Source organism: Vombatus ursinus, unplaced genomic scaffold (assembly GCF_900497805.2).
Source record: "Vombatus ursinus unplaced genomic scaffold, bare-nosed wombat genome assembly UNPS02014801.1, whole genome shotgun sequence".
NCBI lineage: Eukaryota > Metazoa > Chordata > Mammalia > Diprotodontia > Vombatidae > Vombatus > Vombatus ursinus.
The window spans coordinates 1,712,908-1,734,427 of NW_020954579.1; the positions used below are offsets into that span (position 1 = coordinate 1,712,908).

Sequence of the window (21,520 nt, forward strand, 5' to 3'; positions counted from 1 at the left end):
TCAACCGGTCCAGCTAAAAAACAAAACACAGATGCTTTAACAGTTCGACTTCGACCCTAGAACTGGCAAGGAGAGGGCGGGGAGTGGCTCCCTGCACAAACGTTCCTCCAGGTTCGGGAGGCGACCCGAGGAGCCTCGGAACCCTCGAGCAGTCGCGACGGAGACTGGGGGGAGCGAAAGGGTGAGGAGCGGAGGGGTGTGGTTTGGTAAAGCATGAACACACAACACTTCCGGCGACACCGGAAGCGGAGGTGAGGGAGGCGGCCACGGGCCCAGGCTACGGGGATGGCTGGGCGGACGACCCTGCTGGCCCTGCTGGCCGGAGCCGCAGCGCTAGCGGACGCCTCCCAGGGTGACCGGGAGCCCGTGTACCGTGACTGCGTCCTCCGCTGCGACGAGTGGAACTGCTCCGGGGCCGGTCTGCAGCACTTCCGCTCCCACCAGCCAATCTACATGAGTCTGGCAGGTAAGCCCCGCCCACATAGAGGCCCCGCCCAGTAGCCAGACCACGCTCACGCCCCCTCACCCACCTTGTAGTCCCCTCCCTTTCCCCTCTTCCTCTTCAGCATCTGTGCCTCGGTTTCCCCACGGGTAGGGTTGGGGAAGTGAGTGACAGCCCAGTAGTGACCGCAGAGGTCCTGGGTCACCCAGCCTGGATCCTCAGCCCTCCTCCATGTTTGGCAAATCCTGGGGATAGAAGCAAGGGTCGCAGTAGTTAGAATGCTGGGCCTGGAGTTAGGAAGACCTGAGTTCAAATGTGGCCTCAGACTCCTAACCGGTTATATGACCCTCAGCAAGTCATCTAACTTCTCTCAGCCTCGGTTTCCTCATATGTGAAATGGGCATAATAAGAGCATTTACCTCCCAGGGTTGTTGAGGATCAGATGAGATAATGATTGTAAAACGGGCAGGTAATAGTGCTTATATAATAGGCACTATATAAATATTAACCATTATCATCATTATTATTATTAGATTCTGTTCAGTTGCATTTAGTTCTAGTGCACAAACATTGATTAAAGTTCCTGTGTGCAGAGCGATGCAGAGTTTATCCTTGCTCACCTGGAGCTAATGATCCCTCAGAGAGGTAATAATGCACAAACAGGCAGAATGGAGAGCTACCCATGGAATTCTCTGAAGAAACTCCCTGAGGTAGAGGAGTACAGTGTAGAAGAGCCTGGGTTCTTTTGTCAGGAGATCTAGGTTCTAGTCTAGGTTCTGATCTTAATTAGCTCGGTAGTGTTGGCCAAGAAATGTCCCTCTTTTGGTCCTCAAGCATTGCTAACTATGGACCAGGCACCATAATAAGGCCAATGTTGCAAAGAAAAATCCAGAACAATCCCTAATCCAATAAATCCAATAAATATTTATTAAGTATGTAGGCCCTGGATGAGGATATATTTAGTAGAAAGAAAGATAGTCCCTGTCCTCAAGAAGGTTACACTCTAATGGGATTGATAACATATACATAAATAGATATGGACAAGATGCATACCAAGTAGATGGAAGATAACCTTTAGAGGGTAAGAAGTTAGCCCCTGGGGGGTAGTGGGAAGGGTCTCTTGCTGAAGGTGGTCTTCTCATCTTTAAAATAGGATTGAATCTGTTACCAGATCCTGTCAATTCTACCTTTGAAATATCACTAGTATGTGCTCCCTTATCTTCTTTAACACTGCTACACCACCCTTGTGCATACCCTCATCACTCCCTGCTTAGACTATTGATTTGCATGGTCTGCAATAGCTTTATCGGCCTCCCTGCCTCAGGTTTCCTCCTTTCAGTACATCCTTTACTCAGCCATCAAGATAATTTTCCTAACATGGAGGTCTAACCATGTAACCTCCCCTATTTAATAAACTCCAGTGGCTCCTTATTAACACCGGGATCAAATGTAAAAATCCTGTTTGGCTTTTAAAATCCTTTGTAACTTGGCTCCTTCCTACTTTCCCAGTCATCTTATACCTTAACTTCCCTTCACATACTCTACTATGCAATGACATCCGGCCTTCTTGCTGTTTTTTTTTAACAAAATACTTTATTGCCTGACTCTGTGCCTTTTCCCTGGCTGTCTTCTTTGTATGAAATGTTTTCCTCCTAATTACCTTCTGGCTTCTTTGGCTTCCTTCAAATCTCAACTAAAATCCCACCTTTTGCAAGAAGCCTTTCACAATTCCATTAATGCTTGTGCCTTGCCTCACAGATCACCTCCAATTTATGCTGTATATAGCTTGTTTGTACATAGTTGTTTATATGTTGTCTTCCCTATTAGACTATGGAGTCCTTGGGAGCAGGGCTTGTTTTTGCCTTTATACTCTCTCAGCACTTGGCACAATGCCTGGGACACAGTTAGTCCTTAATAAATGCTTGTTGACTTGACACTAGGGTTCTGAGCAGGGAGAGAAACAGGTGAGCCCTAGGGAAACACACACAGACACACAGACACACACACACACACACACACACGTTGCAGCTCGGTTGCACAGTGGATAGAGTGCCAGGTCTAGAATCACAAAGACTGCAGTTACGATCTGACCTCAGACACTTACCACAGTGTGACCTGGGGAAGTCATTTCACCCTGTTTGCCTCAGTTGTCCTATCTGTAAAAAGAGCTGGAGAAAAAAATGACAAACCACTTCAATATCATTGCCAAGAAAACCCCAAATGGAGTCACGAAGAGTCAGATATGACTGAAACAACTGAACAACTGTGTGTGTGTATGTATGTATATATACATATATATGTGTGTACATATGTATGAACATGTGTATACATATGCATGTATGTATGTATACACACACATCAAGAGAACATTTTTTTAAAGGAAAAAAAGGAACCAGTGGAGACTAAGAAAGAGTTATTAAAGAGGTATCAGGAGAACCCAGAAAACTTAGTGTTCCAGAAACCAAGGAAGAAGAGGGCTTGGTCAGCAGTGTCAGATGCTGAAGAAATGCCCAAGAGGATGAGCACAGTAAACGGGTCACTGGATCTGGCAATGGGGAGGTCACTGGTGACAAGAGTTTCAGAAGAGCTCTAGCTTTATGATCCTATGACCCCCTAAAACTGTTCAGAATCTCAGAATCACCAGTGACCTCTTCATGACTATTAGCTGCCTCTTTCCTGTCCTCACCCCCCTTGACATTCTGCAGTTTAGGGCCACTTAACCTCTTCCTTCTGTTATTCACCCCTGTTTTGTCTTCAGTGATACTGTTAGAACTGATTCTCTTCTCTAATCACTCCTTCTCTGCCTCTTTTGCTGATTCATCTTCCTCTTCCTGCCCTCTAAATGTCTTCTAGGGTCCTGCTCTCAAACGTCTTCTTTCAGTAGAATTTCTCCTGTGGTGATCTCATCCATTCCCATGGTTTCAATTATCACCTCTTGCAGATGACTCCAAAATGTAGATCTCCAGCTCTAATCTCTCCCCTGAGCCACAATCTTGAATTTCCATCTGCCTGCTGGATTTCTCCACCTGGATGTCACACCCACACCTCCAGCTAAACATGTCCCAAACTAAATTCATCTTCCCCCAAAAAACTGCAGTGTAGTGCAGTGTAGAGAGAGAGAGAGAGACAGTGCATTGGGTTTGAAATAAAGTAAAATTAGAGGGCATCTATTCCGGCTCTGGCTCTGCTTTTAAACAAGTTGTGACCTCTCTGGGCTATGGTTCCTCACCTATATAATGAGAATTTTGGAAAGGAGGTGTCCAAGGGCCTTTCCAGCTCTAATCTGTGATTATTTGATTCTGCTTCTGGCTTCCCTTTTTCTACTGATGGCGCACAGTCCTTCTCTGAGCCACTTGGGCTCAAAACTTGGAGACATTTTTGACTGTTTCCTTTCCATCTTATTCTATATCCAACTACTTGCTTAATGGGGAGCCTTCTGAGAACTATGGTGGTGCCAGCCTATTCTACCTTCAGCATATTGTTGCATCCATGCCCGCTTCCCTACTCTCATTGCTGCTTCCTTTCTTCAGTCAGTCAGTAAACACTTGTTAAGCGCCTACTATATGCCAGGCACTGTTCTAAATACTAAAGGTACTAAGAAACACAAAAGACAGCCCCTAATCTTGAGGAGTTTCCATACAACCTACAAACAACTAAACAACTATGTACAAACAAGCATAAATAGAAGGTCATCAACAGAGGGAGGGCATTGGAATTAGGGGGGATTAGAAGACTTTTCCTGTAGAAGGTGGGATTAGTTGTGACTTGAAGGAAGCCAGGGAAATCAAGAGGCAGAGAAGAGGACGGAGAGCATCCTGGGCACAGGGGACAGCCAGAGAAGATGCCTGGAGCTGAGAGGTAGAGAATCTTGTGCTTGGAACAAGAAGGAAGCCAGTGTGGCTGAATAGAAGAGCCCATGGGGAAAGTGGGGGGAGGGGTAAGGTATAACACAACAAGAGAGGGCTGGGGCACTAGGTTATGAAGGACTCAACAAACAGGACTTTTATTGAATAGAGGGGTGATGTGATCAGAGTTGTGCTTTAGGAAAATCGAGTTAGTGGCTGAATGGAGGATGGATTGACGTAGGGAGAGCCTTGAGACAGGCAGACCCACCAGCAGGTGGTTAAAGTAATCCCCAGCGTGAGGGGATGAGAACTCACTTTAGAGTGGTGGCAGTGTCAGAGGAGAGAAGGGGGCACTGGAGAGGTGTAGAGATGAGAAGATGTTTTGTGAAGGTGAAATAGACAGCGGTATCGGTACAGGTCCTTATCACCTCTTAACCTGGACTTCTGAACCAACCTCTCTCCTTTGCAATCTAATCTTTACACGGTTACCAAACTAATCTTAGTATAAAGCTCTGACTACATCATTCCCCTTCCTTAGATTCTTTGCTGGCCTTCCATTACCTGTCACCTAAAATGCGGACTCTTTAGTTTAACATGTAAAGCCCTCAGAATCTGGTGTATCTTGCCTTTTCAGTTTTATTTCATTTTCAATTTATGCCCCATCAGAAACCCTGCATCCTAGTCACCTGTTCCCTAGTCTTGCCTTATATATTCTTATAGGAGCAGGCTGTCTTCCATATCTCTGCCTTCAACTTCCTTCAAGGCCCAGCTCAGGTACCACCTCCTCCATGAAGCCTTCCTGGCCCACCCAAGCTGAAATTGCTCTCTCCTCCAAATTTCTCTTAGCATTTTTCTAGGCCTTTCCTCATCCTTACCCTATTCTATCTTGTATAATGGGCATTTGTGTACATTATTCACAATTGCCCTAGTTAAATTGTCAATAGATTAACTAAGGGGACTGTGTTGTTTTTCATCTTTGTTATCTCCATGCCTCTGTGCTTTGCACGTTGTTGTCATTTTGAAAACGCTGCATTTAGTTGGATTAAGTTAAGTGGTGGATGGGGCTAGGGTAGGGCTAAGGAATTCTGGCTACCTCTGGTCCAGAGCTAGAATTCTAGAATCTTACTGCCGAGAGGGGCCTTGGGGACCATCTAATCAACTTCATTTTACAGATGGGGAAATGACAACCCAGAGGCGTGAACTTACTTCCCCAGGGTCACAAAACCAGTTAGAAGCATCCAAGACTAGAGCCCATATCCCTTAACTGCCAACACAAGACTCTTCCCACCATTGTTAGCTGTCTTTTCCCCCAAATGGCCCACATATGTACATACAGAGCTCTGTGATACTTACTCGCTGCAGTGTGTGGGAGCCAGGAGTTTTGAGCCATATTGGGAGATGGGGAGATGACCTAGTTTTTCTCCATTCACATTACAGAACAAGGGAAATCTTCCCTGTGGAGGTGAAGAGACAAAAGCGGGGGAGGGGGCGGAGGAGGACGTCCTGCATCAAGGCCTTCTCTCCTGCATGAAATGAAAACAAAGTTGGGAGGAGATGTGTGGTTGGTTGGCTGGGGAAGACCTCAGCTCAGATGGGTTTCATCTCCTTTAGAGAATCAGAAAATCTCTATATTTGCCCAATTGATTCTGCCCAACAAACCCTGCTTTCAGTATCCTTCTCATAGGTGTTATCTCATCCTTCTCCCATAGGGATGGAGGACAGAGTGTTTAGTTCCATTTTACTTCTCACTGATCTGCAAGTGAAATTTCTCTAATTCCATATCCAGATTTTTTAAGACAGAGAGTAGGATTAGGGTTACTAAGAAACTTTTTGTCTTTTTCAGGCTGGACCTGCAAAGATGACTGTAAGTATGAATGCATGTGGGTCACCGTGGGCCTCTACCTCCGAGAAGGTTACAAAGTTCCTCAGTTTCATGGGAAGGTGAGTCAGCAGAAGAAAGGATGGTGATGGGTGTATTGGGGGGGGGGAGGCTTCTGATGAGCCAAGGGGAGGGTGGTAGGAGTTGGAGGATGGGATGGAGTAGCATGGTTTCGGAGGCTGCAGTGCCAGGAAGTGGGCCCTAGGCTGTGTTTCTTTTTGACCTTGTTCTTATTTCTGATGGTCCAGTGGGAACTCTGTGTCCTGTCCCAGACCTGGGGAGATCAGATGGATGAGCCAGGCATGAGGCTCATTAGCACTTTAGGAACATGGACCTTTCAGGCAGAGTTTGTCATTTTTTTTTTAATAATAAGAAAAAGACATCATAAGTGAATATGACTTTCTAGACTTGCCATCATGCTTTGAACTGTTTCTCCAACAGTGGAGGTGGGTCATCATCATGACTGGTGATAATAAACATTTATGTTAATGATAATTTGAGAAATGTGAAATAGCTTCTAAAATGGTCTCACCAATAAAACCTTTCATTTGATCCTCAGTAAAACCACGTGAGGTAACCAGGTAGATGCTGTAACGTGAGGCCCATTTTACAAATACAGTACAGTATGGATCTGTGGGGAAACAGAGGCGCAAGAAGGAACTGAGAGCCAGGAGAGCTGTGTTCCCATCTGAGCACTTCCAGTTACTAGCTGTGCGACCCTGGGCCAGTCACCTGGCTCATAGTTCCTATTCTTTCCATTGCTCACCCCTGGTATTCCGAGGAGAACAGTCTGCAGCTCCAGACAGGATCTTGTACAGCTCACAGGAAGGAGCGAGGACTGAAGCTGTGAATCTGGTCAGACGTTTTATCCTCCCACCCCATCACCCAATGGAACTCTCCAAGTGGGAAGAAATACCCACAGATGTATACTTGCTTGTGATGCAAATTAATTGCATAGAATTCCCAGGCCTGTTTGTAGGTGCAAAGCAACATTGCAGGTTTCTCATCTATAAACCAGGCCCAAAGCACTGCAAGAGAACGCATGAGCATTCAGGACTGAGGCTGAGTAAGAGAGGCAGAAACATAGAAGAGAAGCCTCCTGCTTTCCTGATGATTGCGGCAGCTGTCACTTAGAGCTGTGGATGTATGTTGTGGCACCCAGGTGATGCATGACTCTGAGCTGCTTCTTCCTTTTCAGTGGCCCTTCTCTCGGTTCCTTTTCTTCCAAGAGCCAGCCTCAGCCGTGGCCTCCTTCCTCAATGGTTTAGCCAACCTGGTCATGCTCAGCCGGTATCGGACCTCTGTCCCAGCTTCCTCCCCTATGTACCACACCTGTGTGGCCTTTGCCTGGGTAGGTAACTGGGCACTAATCCACCCTGGGGCTTGATTCCTCAAAGAGGAACTGAGAACTCCTGGCAGCCAGGTAGCAGCAGCATTGGGGGTAGGGTTGAGGGTGTTGGAGACAGTAGGGAACGCCTTTGCAGGCTGGAGTTCCAGATGCCCCAAAGAATGCTGAAGAAAGGAAACTCATCTCCTGCTGTGTAGGAGCCCTGTTTCTAGATGGGAGGAAATACCAACAAATGCAAATATGCAAAAAAAACACCAAAAAATTCACCTTGATTGAATAGAACTGAAACACTTTTTTGTAGGTCCAAACAACTGCAAATGAATCTGAGCACCTAGAGGACTGATACCTAGTGAAAGGAAGGTAGGGTTGATTAGGAAAAGCTTGCTGGGACTGAGGGTAGCTGTTTGGAAGGAGGAGAAGGAGACGGACACTTTCAAGGCCCTCCCTGAGCAGTTTGTCTCCAGCCTACCTTTCCAGGCTTCCTGTCCCCTGCACCTACTAACGTCGATGCATCCTCGCCTCCTTACCCTTCTCTGAATTCCATCCCCTGCCTCTTGTCTCTGCCCTGAGCCGGCTGTCTCGCATGCCTGGAATGTATTCCTTCTCCTCTCCCACTTCTTAGAATTTTCAGCTTCCTCCAAGGCTTAATGAACTCAGGCAACATCCTCCAGGAAGCCTTCTCTGATCTCCCTGCTTAGTACACTCTCCCTTCTCAAATTTTACTATGTGTATTCCTCTGTTTGAATGTTTTATTGTTCCAGCAGGATATTAGCTCCTTGTCAGCAAGGACTGTTGTTCTGGATTTGAGGCACGATACAGAGCACCTAGGAGGACCTTAGTAATTGCTTGTTGAATTGCATTTGGTGCCAGGAAAGCATGACATAGTGGACTAAGAGCTGGGCTCAGTGCTGGGACAACCTGGGTTCAGGTTCTCCCTCTGACACATACTAGCTGTGTGGCCCTTACCCGTCTAATACTTAGAATCTGGGATTATAAGTTACAGAGAAGGTTCTGGCCTGCTTTCATTGAGGGAGTTCCCTGTACTGTATTAATGAAATCATAGGTCCATTTCCCCTCCCTGTTGTGTGCAAGTCCTGATTGCTAGGTACTGGGAAAGGTACAAATTTTAGGTAAGACAGGCTTCTTGCCCTCATGATACTGACATGTAAGAAGGATGAAACCCATTCAAAAATACCATAATACAAAATAATCCGTAGGGGTATGAGAATTGGCACTCTAAGATTTGTAGTTCAGAAGGACAAAGAATCCTGTCTGTCTCATTCTCTCAAAGATTTTGTGTTCCTTTTTTCACAATTCTGGGTGTGATTCAATTTACCCAACATCCTTCTAGTCCATTATCTCTCTCAGAGCTGGGATGGAACACATGCCCTTCTGAGAACTACAAAGCCCTGAATGCAAATCACTTCTCACACTCTTATTATAAGCGAGTAAAAACAAAATGGTCTGTAAGGCCCAGGGTGGGGGGAAGGTTTTGAAGCCATAGGCCCACAGAGATCTGTAGTGTCAGTAGGCAGAGGGGAGAAGGCATTCCGAGCACAGAGGATCTGGTGAGGAGAGGTGGGAGGTAACATGTTGTCTAGCTAGGCTCTATGTGTTGTACAGTCCTAATGTTTCCTAAATTCTCTAGTCCCACATTACCAGCTTCTTCCTAGACATCTCCCACCCGATGTGCCTTAGTTATCTTAAACTCGACATGCCCCAAACATTATCTTTCCCTCACCCTCAACCCATCCCTCTGCCTTTCTAGGTCACTGCCATCCTTGGAAGTGCTCAGGATCACAACCTGTGACCCATCCGTGACTCTTCATTCTCTCTCACCCTCCTCCCCCATAGCCATAGCTGCCAAATCTTGTTCTTTCTTTCTGCACCACCTCTTATATCTTTTTCCTTCTCTCTATTCATATGTTCACTTCTCTATTTTAGGCTCTCACCACCTAGACTGTTAGCTCACCTTCTTCCTAACTGGTCTCCTTTTTCCATGTTCCTTCCACACAGCTGCCAAAGTGACATTCCAAAAGCACAGGTCTGACCGTGTCACTCCCCTGTTCAAAAAATTTTAGCAGTCACCTATTTTCTTTAAGATAAAATACAAACTCCTATTTGGCATTTAAATTCCTTCATTGTCTTACTCTAGCCAACCTTTCCAGATTTATTATACATTACTCCCTTTAATATATTCATTATTTTAGCCAGACTGGTCTACGTGCTATCTAAATCTTATATGCCACTTTCTATATCCTGTCACTATGCCTTTGCCCAGGCTGTGTCCTATGCCTGGAATTCTCTCCTCTCCCCTCCCCCCCCCCTCTTTTCAGAATCCCTGGTTTCCTTCAAAACTCAGCACAAATGCCACTTCCTCCTACGTGAGGTCTTTTCTGATCCTTCCAGTTGTTTATGTCTCCCCATCCCCGCAAATTGTTTTCTGTTTATCTGATGTATATTTTGCATTTACTTTTGTGTGTATGCATTGTTTTCCCCAACAGCATGTAAGTTTCTTGAGGGTATTGGCAGTTTTGCTTTTTACCTTTGTATATCAGAGTCTGGAACAAGAGTGCCTGGGGGGAATAGAACAAGATAAGTCTGGAAACCTGAGGAGGTAGGGATGCCAGGGGCTGTGAGGTCTGGAATCAGTCACTGAATGTGTTCACTACAGTGCCTACTATGTGCCAGGCAAAAGATTCTGAATTTTTCTCAGTAATCAGTCTGGAGCCCTTGCAGGGTTTTGAGCAGAAGAATGACATGGACAGATCAATGCACAGGGCAGATCCTTCTGGAGGCAGGATGCAGGATGAATTGGAAAGGACACTGAGTAGAGAGAGAAAGTTAAGTGGTTGCAGTGATCCATGTGGGTAGTAGCAAAGGTCTGTATTAAGATGATAGCAGTGGGAACAGAGAGGACAGTATGGTTACAAGAACTGTTATTGACAAAAGAATTAATGGGGCTTGGTTACTGGCATGAGAGGAGCCATCAGAGGAAGGACCAAGGTATCAAACATGGTGAATTATAACCCCACTGACATGTGAGATCAGAAGGGATGGCAAGTTTTAAGATTAAAAAGCTTGCTTTTTGATATATTGAGTTTGAGGTATGGATGGGACAGCCAGATGATAATAGCCCATATGTAGTTGAAGATGTGGGCCTCAAGCCTGAGAAAGTGGTACAGAACTGGGGGGCTACATTTGAAAGTCACCTGAAGAGAGATGATAGTTCAAGCTGTGGGAGTGGGTAAGACTGCCGAGGGCGAGAGAGAGCCAATGGCAGAATCTGGGAGAACCTCCTTCCCAAAGTCTTCTGAAGAAGAGAAGCCATTGAGGAAAGGAGGGTCCACTTAATGGGTGCCTACGATGTCTCAGAATGCCTCACAAGGGAGGGAGGACCGACTGTAGATGGAGATGAGTAACAGGATTAAGTGCTCTCAGGAGGTCAGAAGGAATGAGGGCTTTATTTTTTTCCCTTTTTCCTTTTTTTTTCTTATTTTTTTTTCAACATTCACTTTTATAAGATTTTGAGTTCCAAAATTTTTTCTCTCTCCCCTCTGCGCTCCCCAAGAATGAGGACTTTAAAGATGATTAGATTTGGGAAAAAAAACAAAACAGTTGTCAGGGGAGCTGTGGGGACAAAAGCCAGACAGCAAGGGGTTGAGGAAAGGGTGGGTGGTGCCTTGTACACAGTAGGTACTCTGTAGATGCTTGTTGAATTGAACAAGTGGAATCAAATTTTTTGAAGTTTGTTGAAGGGGAGGCCAGATAGGATAGGACCTGCAGCTGGTAGAAGAGTCAAGGAAAAGACTTGGAGAGGTCTGACCACGTGTGAAGTGACATAGGATGGAGCCAATGGAAAGAGAAATAGGATAAGAGTAATAAGAGCTCACATTTATACACTTTGAATTTTCCAAAGTATGTTAAATCATCAGATTGGATTCTTTCAGTAACCCTGTGAGTAGGTGCCATCTTTATCCTCATTTAACAGATGAGGAAACTGAGGATCAGAGATATTAAGTGACTTGCCCAGGGTCACACAGCTACTGAGTGTCTGAGGCAGGATTTCAACCCAGGTCTTCCTGACTCCAGGCCCAGCACCCTAGCCACTGCAACAGAACAAAGACCAAATCTCCCTGTCCCTTCCACACCCCTTCCTTGTTCTCCTGGCTCTGGGGCTGAGCAGAGAGGTTCTCCAGGCCCACTGTGTCCAGCAGGGTCCCTGGGGTTAGAGAGTTCTTAATCCCACCAGGGCAAAGGGCTGATAGCAGCTGAGAAATCCAGACTAAGTTTTGAATGATAATCGGGAAAATGAGGGAAGCCTTATCTCACAGGACATAAGGAGATTGGTATATGTTAGGACATTTTAACTTCTCTTTTAGCTTGATGGCCAAGGGTGGGGGGAGAAAGAGGGCAGGTAGATGAAACCTTGCAGAAGGCTTCATCTTTGCCCTCCTCTGCTCCTTCCCTGCTTTTAGGTCCCCTTAGAGAGGCTGCAGGTCTCTCTACGTACATACACCTCATTATGTTTCTGCCTGGGTTCTGTCTTAGCTTCTCACACCTTCACTTGTCACATGAGAACAAAGCATTCCTGCTTGAGTTCTCTCAACCCAGTTCTTTTCCACATGAATCATAGGATAAGAAGGAACTCCTGGGGTCCTTGTCTTCAGGGAGGCCAGTGACTAAATATTCCAGATATTGGATACCTGGACACTGTTGAGGCTTTCCTCCTGGCTTTAATGTATTGGGACGCCCCCTCTGCCGAGACTCAGATATTCCTCTTCCTGACCTTGAACATTCTCTTTTTAAAAGAGACCAGGCCTTCCAGGAGAATGAACCCTGACTTCTTGGTGATGACCCTGGGCTCTCCAGGGATGATGAGAAAGAAAAGTGGGGCCTCCATTCAGCAGGGCCACAGCCTTCAAATTGGCTTGTCTCAATTTGCTAAATGCTTTATGTAGATTTCTAAGACTGGAACCCATAGAACCCAGAGAGACCTGTCATTTAAATGGGTTTCGTAATTCACCTTCCATTTTTATCTTGGTCTTTAAGGCCTTTGGTTGATTTCTGGAAGAATAAGAGATTTTATTCAGTGTAGAGTGTCATCTGAACAGATTTATTTGTAGGCTGGGACTTCTGGAAGGACCAGGGGGTTACTGACTTAAGGGGGTACTGGGAAGTTTAGTACAAAGGAATTCAGTCCTCTTCTAGACTGTAGAATCCTGTATTACCAGACTTTTGTGAACCTTGGTCTCCTCTGCTGGGGAATCTACCCACCAGGGCTGAGGCATATCCTGTCTTGGAAAGATGGCAACTCCTGTGTTGTTATCTCCTTGTTCTTGAGGCTGGGTAAATCTACACCCTTAGGCAGGGAGCTGAGCAGCAGTAGGCCATTCATAGCTCAGACAGAGCTGCTCTTTGGTCTGATGGGATTGGGAACTCCCTCTGTCCCCAGGGACTGAGGCCAGGCATGGCAGGCATCCCTGCCCCATTCTGGAGCCGGGAGACCAAGAAAGGGGCCCAGAGGCATAGTACTGCCTTCACCTTCCCTGCCTTCTTTTCTCGCAGCCAGTACAATCCTCCCTTTTATTTAGCCTGGAAAAAAGAAAGTTAAGGTGAAGACTTATTGACTTTCTCTGAATGGGTCTACAGAGGTCAGACCTCTGCGGGGACAAGAACCAGAGGCAGTGATGGGCTGAGGGTTCAGCAGGAAGGATGGAGGTTAGACTTCAGAAAGGACTTCCCAGCTGTCCTGTGTGGGAGGTGTGACCTCTCCCCCCCCCCCCCCCCCGCCAGATCAGGGGGTGAGATGCAGTGGCCTCTTGGAGGAAGGCATTCCAGATGACAGCAGCCTTCATATTTAACATTCTGACTCTCCCCACTTCCCAGGCACAGAGCTATTTAAAGATCTGCTTGTCTCGAAGGGAGTGTTGGTGACAGTCCTGAGCACTAGGTCTTAACACCAGGGTTTCATGATTCTTTATGGCATTGAGCACGATTTTCACCCGGCAGTTTATTTCATTATTCTATTTTTTTTCCTTAATGGCCTTATTTTGCAGATGACTGAAACAGGCTGCCCACCCCTGTCCTGCCCTCCCTGTTGCCCTGCAGCTCAGTACCCCTTGATGCTGGTGGCTCTGAGGTCTCTTCTCCGTGGTGTTTATGCAGAGCTATTGGCGCCTGCTGGGCCCCCTGTTATTTGATCTCCTCCAGCAGTTACGTATTATTGACAGAGTCACCTCGTCCCCAGCCCCTACTCCTGATCCCCCCCTTCCCATCCCTCCCCATTTTAGGGGTGGGGCAGGGCTGGTAATGTAGGAGCTTTGGTTTGGACTGGGGGCTTTGGGACTCTCACTTGGCCCCTCTTTGCTGCCCCTCCCTGCCCTGAAGGGGAAACTAGCCAGTGCCAATGACCCCCTCTCTGAAGACTCTCCAAGCAAAGTGAAATAGAATCTGTTTCTCCCAGACTAGGGGTAGGGGTGGGGTGTTAGGGAGGGGGAGGGTATGAATGTTTGGTCCCACACCCTTAACTACCCAAATGCTGGACTCCGGGAGGCCTCTTGGTCACCCAGACATGAGCTAGAGTTACAGCCCTGGAGAATTTTTAGAGCTGAAAAGATCTTAGAGAGCATCTAGTCTAGTCCATTTTACAGTTTAAGTGGAACCAGCCAGAGGTGGCGTGACTTGTCCAAGGTCAGAAAGAGTCTGTGGCAGAGTCAGGACTAGAACCCGGGTCTTTTGATGCCCAGGCCAGTGCTCTTGTCACTTCCTCATAAGAATGGAACCTTATTCATGGTAAGGATCCACCCAGAACGTGAGCATCTCCTCCTCCTGAGGCAGCAACAAGGGAGTGTTTCCCACTAGAGGGCAGTGGGCCCTAGGGCCTTGGGACCTGAGAGGAGCCAGGGGAGCAGCAATGGCCCGTGTGCCCAATCCTGCCCCTCGGCAGGATTGCCTCTTAGCAGGGTGTCCAGGCCACACCAGTGAAGGGGAGCTAGCGCGGGATTTGACTTGTGATGCCCCAGGAAACAGGAAGAGAATAGGACTCTTCTTTCTGCTGAGTAGGTAGGAGGAGCTAAGGTCATCCTGAAAGTCCCCAATTCAACAGTGCTTTCAGGTTATTAAATGCTATTCAGCCAGCACCTGTGAAGCCCCTACTCTGTACTCACAGTTGTGTTTGATGATGGGGACTCAGAAATAAAAATGAATGGGTGTGGAGTAGGGAGAGGTGTTGTGGTTCAAAGCCTGCCCCTAATTGGACATCACCTTCACTTCTGGGGGCCTTGGTTTCCTCATCTGTAAAATGAGGGGGTTAGACTACAAGCCTGTAAGATTGGGGAAATTGATATTCAGAGAGTCCAAGTGACGTGGTCAGAGCCAGGAATTGAACCTTAGTGTCTTTGAACCCCAAGACCAGCTCATTTGGGTCCTGTAAGGGGCCCCAGTAAGTCAGTAAGTTGGAGTCAGAAGAGGAAAAAACCAGACCAGTCCTCCCACCAAGTAGAGAGGTGTCTGGCTTTTCAGACAGTCACAATGAGGCACGGCAGAGTAGGAGGTCGTTGTAAATGAGAGGAACATAGGAAGAGGAGTGGGGCTAGGAGAGGTGTTCTCTCAGGCTCTTACCCTTCCTGCACTACTCCCCAAGGTGAACATTTCACCCTGGGAGATCCTAAGTCCAAATTAGAGAGGAGACAGGCTTCTTCTTCATTCTCAACTACTACTTAACTCAGCCCATTTCACGCCTCCCCCTTCCTGTAGTGGTTAACAAGGCAGCTGGGTGACTGCCAGCCCAATCCCTGCCGGCTGGCTCCCTTCTTGGCTCTCAGGCATCGTTGGCACCAGGTCCTCTGTTCTCCTTCCAAATTACACCTCGTCTGCTTTGGGAAACCTGCCCTACCTGACTTTCAGTGTCTGTCCTCTTCCTTCCACCTTCAAGGCCCAGCCCCAGTCACTTGTCATCTAGTAACTCCGCCTACCCCCCTCCATCCCCATCATCCTTAGAAGTACAGCTTGGGAGACAACCCCCCCCCCAATCTGATCAGCCTCCTCAGTCACCCACCTAGTTCCAGACAAGATGCCATCAAAATCCTCACTAATAGAACTTTGTCCTCTTTCCTAACCATCCCAGAAGAGGCAGGCTGAGGTGGAGGAAAGAGAAAATAAACCTGGGAGGAAGAGGGCATGAGATATGTGCTCTAGTGGCTCAGGGGATGGTAGGGATCTACCCTGTGGTGAGGGAAAAATAGTGACTTAGAGTCATTGAAGATCTGAGCTGAAGGGAACTTTTGGGACCATCTAGTCCATCCCTTCTGGAAAAATGAGACCCAAGAGGCCAAGTGTTCTACCTACCCAGGGTTACCCAGGACAATAGCTGAGGCCTGAAACGATCTCCAAGTCCCGTCTGTCAGTCAGTGACCATTTATGAAGTACCTGCTATGTGCCAGGCACTAGGGATCCGTTCTCACATCTAGCGCTCATCCTGTCACAGCATGTTGTCTTGAGCCCCCTTAGACACGACCTCAGTAAGTTGGCATCACAGGGCCATGCCTGGCTGTCTTTGGGGAGGTCTCCCCACTCCCACTCCATCAGCAATGTCTCTAGGTTTCCCACTCCAAGACCTCCCAAACTCCCATAATTCAGCTCTGTGTCCCTGGTGTGTCGTCCATCCTTTCTGCCGTTTCTTATGTGAAGTAACTCTTATCACCCCTTTCTCTCCCCCCACCCTCACTTGTGTCTATTCTGCCTTAGTTTAGACCATCTGCCTTTTCCCCAGCCCTGCCCCATCTCCCCATTTCTAGGGTATTCTCAGGCCCCACTCACTTTCCTTTCCAACCTGATTTTTGTGTGTCCCCTCCCCAATCCAAGGTCCTGCTTTTCCACTGTTGTCTCCTTATAAAGTAATTCTGTACTGTTAACTCTAAAATAATCAGGGTCTCATTTGCATGATGTTTAGCATCTAGTTCCATGTAATTAATTTTCTATCCGAAGGCACAGAAACCATCTTCGTCTTTTTCCCCCCTCCCCCAGTCAGCCCTCTGCTCTCTTTTGTCAGTGCCCCTTCACTCCTCCCTATGGTCTCCAGCCTGGGCTCTGGTCTATCAGGTTGGGCTGGCCAAGCCTGGTTGGGCTCTTCGGTATCTTTTGTGGTGGGATCAGCTTGATCTTAAAGCCTGACACACCCCACACTGGCTGCCCCCCTCCAAAAAAAAAAAAAAACCAAAAAACAAACTCCACCCCAGGATCCGGCTTCTCACCCCCAGCCCAGAAGCTGAGGTCACAGTCTCCCCCTAAACTGTTGTCTTTGGGTGGAGGGAGCTGTCATCGACCACTGCTGGGGGGGGGGGGAGGTGTGGCCCCTGGGGGCTGTTGTTTTAGAGATTAGGTAACTTGGCAGTCCTGAAGAAACAGGTTCCCAGGCCTGCGAAGGACCATGCTAGAGCTGCCGCTGGTATATCCCTGGCTAGGGGAGAAGATGATGGAAAAGAACCACGATTTGGGGCGAGGGATTTCTCTAGTAGGTCCAAGAATTGGTTCTGAGTTTTCCTTAGCCGTTTGGAAAACAACTAACTTTCCCTAGGCCAGGAAATGAAAAGCTAAATGTTTGGAATAGAGGGTTGTGGGCAGATGGAAGACTGTGACTACAATAATGTAAATGAAAAGAACAACCCCCCACCCCCAAAACCTGAAACTGAGAGCTGAGTACAAGGAGATAAGAAGAGGCCCCCTCCCTCCTCCTTTCTGTGCCGGTATGGGAGTCTCTGGGTGTGGAACATTACTCATACTGTCAGACTTGGGGGGTGGCAGTTCTGTTGAACGGTCTCCTCCCCCTCCCCACTGGGCTCCCCCCCCCCCGTTTTTTGTAGGGATAGCTCACTGGGTGGGGGGGGGGACTCTGAAATGAAAGTGATGTAAAAACAAAGGCTATCAATAAAAACATTTTTTCTAAAATGTGAGGATGTAGAATTAAAAGCCAGAATAGGAGGTTGTGTGTGGAGGTGAGGAGGCCCCTGAGACAGAGACACCACCTGAGCAGTGGGAGGCTAGGCTGGAGACCCCCGGAGGCTCTTCTGTTAGCCGGGCCAACTCTAATCCCCTGCCCACTGCACTTACCCCAATCCTCAGGTCTCGCTCAATGCCTGGTTCTGGTCCACAGTCTTTCACACAAGGGACACAAGCCTCACTGAGGTGAGTACCCTTCTTGTGCCAAGGGAGCCTGAGGTACCAAGGTAGGGGCTGGGGCTGGGCATCCTTCCCAAGCTCTTCTGTCCTCCTGTCCCAGGCTTACATTCTCAGGTCCCCATGTGTTTCCCGCTCTGGGTTAGGGGAGTGGGGTTCATTCCTCAGCTGACTGGGAAAAACACATTCACTTTCTTCAGAATCTTGTCTGCCTGCTCCCTACCCCCATTCTACCCTCTCATGAGTAAGAGAAGCAGGTATAAACTCTCACTGATCTTGCCACATCCCCCAGAAAATGGACTACTTCTGTGCCTCCACGGTGATTCTGCATTCCATCTATCTGTGCTGTGTGAGGTGAGTCCCCCCTCTACCACCAGGAAGGCCCACCCAGCTGGTCTGGGAGTGAGTTCAGATGGGTACAGGTAAAGTGCTGAAAAAGGCTTCTCGTGATTCTCCATCCACCATCTTCCCTGAGTTGGTTCATTTGGCAAGCTGTCTGGCATCCCCACTCCATTTTCTGGGCCCCCCGCTTTACATCTAGATTGTCATCCTGGAATGGATACAGGAGAAGGGATAGTAGAGTAGAGACTCATATGAAGCAGGCACCAGGGGAATGGGTGTGAGACTCCCTTTTGTGGCTTTTTTCTGTGTCAGAGGCATTAGTGGCACTCAGTCCAGTGGCTTCCAAGAAAATGGATGACTGGACCTGAGTGGCTCTTTGGTGGTGGTGGCGGGGGGTGTCACAGGACTCTGGGGCTACAGCGCCCAGCCGTGGCCAGTGCCTTCGGGGGGTTCCTGCTGCTGCTGCTAGCTGCCCACATCTCCTACCTGAGCCTGGTGCACTTCGACTACGGCTACAACATGGTGGCCAACGTAGCCATGGGTGAGGCTGGGCTGAGGGTGAAGTGGGAAATCATGTGGAAGGAAGTGGGGTGTTGGGATAAGAGAGGTAGTAGTGGCATAGGAAGAGTCTAGAGAGACAGAGCAAGACCCTGGTTTGGATTATGTTCTTCCAACCTGTAGAAATAACCAGTTGGGCTTCAGTGGCAGTGGCAGAGACCCACTGAAGCGGGGCAAGTAGAGGGTTGTACTTCTGCTGGGGATGTGATTAATGAGGTGGATTTGGAAAGAAGACAAAGAGTAGGCCTGGTGGAAGTTGTGGGGGGTGTTCTGAGCAGTAACGTGTGTGGTGGGGGGATAATGGTCATGGGACAGGACAGGAGAGGAATGGGGTATAGAACAAAGGGAGTCTGCAGAGAAGTTTGACTAGAAAAGGAAGTCACCCAGGAAAATCAGGGGAGCTGGGATTAGAGAACAAGAAGGACTTGGAGGCCCTAGGGCCAGAGTCCAAGAAGAAATCCAGGAGGGGTGAAGGGCTCCTAGACACCCTCACCATTCCCTTGTGGTCCTCCTTCCCCAAGGCTTGGTAAATCTGGTGTGGTGGCTGGGCTGGTGTCTCTGGAACCAGCCTCGGCTGCCCCATGTGTGGAAGTGCGCTGTGGTGATGCTTCTGCTGCAGGGGCTGGCTTTCCTTGAGCTGCTGGACTTCCCTCCCATCTTCTGGGTCTTGGATGCCCATGCCATCTGGCATATCAGCACCATCCCCATTCACTTCCTCTTCTTCAGGTTGGTACCCACCATGCCTATCTCCCCCCTGTCCCAAACTCATGCCCCATACTTACCCCCCACAGGAGATATGCCCATCTGCCTTTGTTAGGCTCCTATGCTCCAGCCCCATGGGTGCCCCCTTAGCCCACTCCCCATTTGTATCTCTCATGTACCAACTGACTCCACCTCCCAGAGAAGACACTGACCACCATGCCCTTTCAGCCACTCTCCTCACCTTGCCCAGGTTGGAGGATGGGAGAGGTCTTTCAGTTCCATCCTTAGAGGTTCATGATGTCTGCCACTCCCCACCTCCCACTTTCTAGAGGACCCCATCTTTTCCTCTTGGGCTACTAAGGAGGGCCTCAGCCCCCATTTTTCTACCCTAGGCAGAAGGGTAGGTGGGGTTGGGGGCCCAGGTACCACTGCCCTTCCTTCTTTCATTTCCGCAGTTTCCTGATGGACGACAGTCTCTACCTTCTCAAGGACATCTCAGTCCCACTAAAGATGGATTGAAGAGGTGGGGGACAGTTCTACTTTGCCCAGCCTCAGCTCTGGATGTTGGAAGCTACAGCCCACAGGGTAGTGTGATTTTTTTCCCTTTACTCCTTAAACTTGGACTCTGGTCAGGGGTGGAGAAGTGGCTCCAGGACTCTGCCCCTTCCTCCACTCCGTTGCCCTCTAACTGCCTTCAAAGTGCTATTTCCCGTTCCGTCACCCCACCTCCGTTCTTCAGACATTGAGTGGGGTTAGTGGCTGAGCCTGACGAGCGGATGGAACACTCCCTCACTGACCCACAGAAATTGAAAGACAGTGAATGTGCACCTAGCCCAGGTGCTCAAGGGGAGCTTCCTTCTACCCCTCAAAATGCCTGCTTCGCCTCCATTCTCGGTGGGCTTCCCTGCATCCACTTCCTCTGTTCTGATGGGAAGTGAGAAGGGGGCTTTCCTTCTTTTTTTTCCCCAACAGATGCCCTCCCCCATGGCACCACTAGGTGGCGATGGATGCTAGTTATCTGGCATACCCAGGTTGGGGCTACTGGTCTCACCCCCTCAGGAGAGGTACAGAGGACCCATAGAGTGGTCCTAGAAGAAGCAGGCCCTTGCTTTGTCCACACACTCAGGAGGAGTCACCACCTTCCTCTTTCAGGGCCCCAAGCCCATCTCCATCCCCTAGCCAGGCAAAAAGCCAGAGAAGCCCAGCCACTGTTTGGCTCGTTGTCAGACTGGCGCATTCTCTTGCTTCTCAGGGAAAAACGGGGTGTGAGTGTGTGCCTGAGTATAGATGTGAGTGTGGGCACGTTTGTGGGGATTCAGTCAAACTCAGCAAAACATGTCTTGGGCTTTCTAGCAAGGCACCCTGCTAGGCAAAGAAAGCCCTGCGGTTGAGGATGGAAGTGGATGAAGGTTTTTGAATGGAGGGGTGTGTTTGTATATCCTCTCCGCAACCCTCCTCTCTGTCGTTATCCTTTATTTCCACCCAAAGCGCAGCGCCTTGCTTCCCCTCTCCATCCCTTAGTTTGTGCAGGGATGACCCTAGTCCCATCAGGGAGCCCTCGCTTGGGTGCCATCTGATCCACAGCCTGCTTGCTAGCACCAGCGCCAGACACCGTCATGTCTCTGACTCCCAAGTCACTCAACCTTTGTGAGGCCCCATTTCTTCATCTGTAAAATGGGGGGAATGGTACCTCTAGTACCCACCTCACAGGGCTGTTGTGAGGCCTCAACAAAATCATGTATGTAAAATGCTTTGCAAACCTTAAGCTGCTCTGTGTATTATCTTTGTGTTTTAGGGGAGAAGAGGGGCATCAAAGAGAGGGGGGAAAGACAATCGTCTTTCAGGGAGGGGAGTCTTCCTGCTCTCCCCCAAGGTCATGCCTAGGGGCTGTGCCAGCACAGCAGGGCCTGAGTGCAGGGGACCCCTGCCAGTTGCTGGCAGCCCTGGCACATTCCTGCTGTACAGTGGCACAGAGTGGCACTTTGTAGGTTGCAGAGACTTTCCATCCCAAAGGAAGGCCTAGTGATTGGAGGGAGTTGGGGCTCTTTCTCCTACCCCTCCCACCTCCAGTTTGAGGACTGGGGGGGGGGGGTCCTGTATTTGGTGCCTGTGACAATGAAAATGTATGAGGGAAGGGGGGAGGAATGCCTCTAATAGACCAATTCAGAGCCTTGCTTTCCTAGCCATTACTAAATGTGCGAGAAGAGGGAAGGAAAGGAAAGAAAGGA

At 48.6% G+C, this 21,520-nt stretch overlaps 1 protein-coding gene across 2 annotated transcripts; it reads left to right on the forward strand.

The window, feature by feature from the left end:
• Nucleotides 1-250: 250 nt before the first annotated feature.
• Nucleotides 251-20,989, forward strand: PGAP3 (post-GPI attachment to proteins 3). Of its 2 annotated transcripts, XM_027872912.1 has the most exons (8): nt 251-466; nt 6,131-6,228; nt 7,365-7,517; nt 17,637-17,699; nt 17,983-18,044; nt 18,437-18,573; nt 19,112-19,316; nt 19,748-20,989. In XM_027872912.1, the coding sequence occupies exons 1-8, from the start codon at nt 286-288 to the stop codon at nt 19,809-19,811; spliced, it is 963 nt and encodes a 320-aa protein (XP_027728713.1). In that variant the 5' UTR covers nt 251-285; the 3' UTR covers nt 19,812-20,989. The 2 variants fall into 2 exon arrangements, with proteins under 2 accessions (XP_027728713.1, XP_027728714.1); XM_027872913.1 differs by lacking the exon at nt 7,365-7,517.
• Nucleotides 20,990-21,520: the final 531 nt, after the last annotated feature.

Bases quoted from the DNA above. Each gene is read 5' to 3' on its own strand.
- PGAP3 (XM_027872912.1), top strand. From the start codon at position 286: ATGGCTGGGCGGACGACCCTGCTGGCCCTGCTGGCCGGAGCCGCAGCG. The intron at 7,518-17,636 runs GTAGGTAACTGG...CCCAATCCTCAG, and splicing joins CCTGTGTGGCCTTTGCCTGG to GTCTCGCTCAATGCCTGGTT. The intron at 18,045-18,436 runs GTGAGTCCCCCC...GGGGTGTCACAG, and splicing joins ATCTATCTGTGCTGTGTGAG to GACTCTGGGGCTACAGCGCC.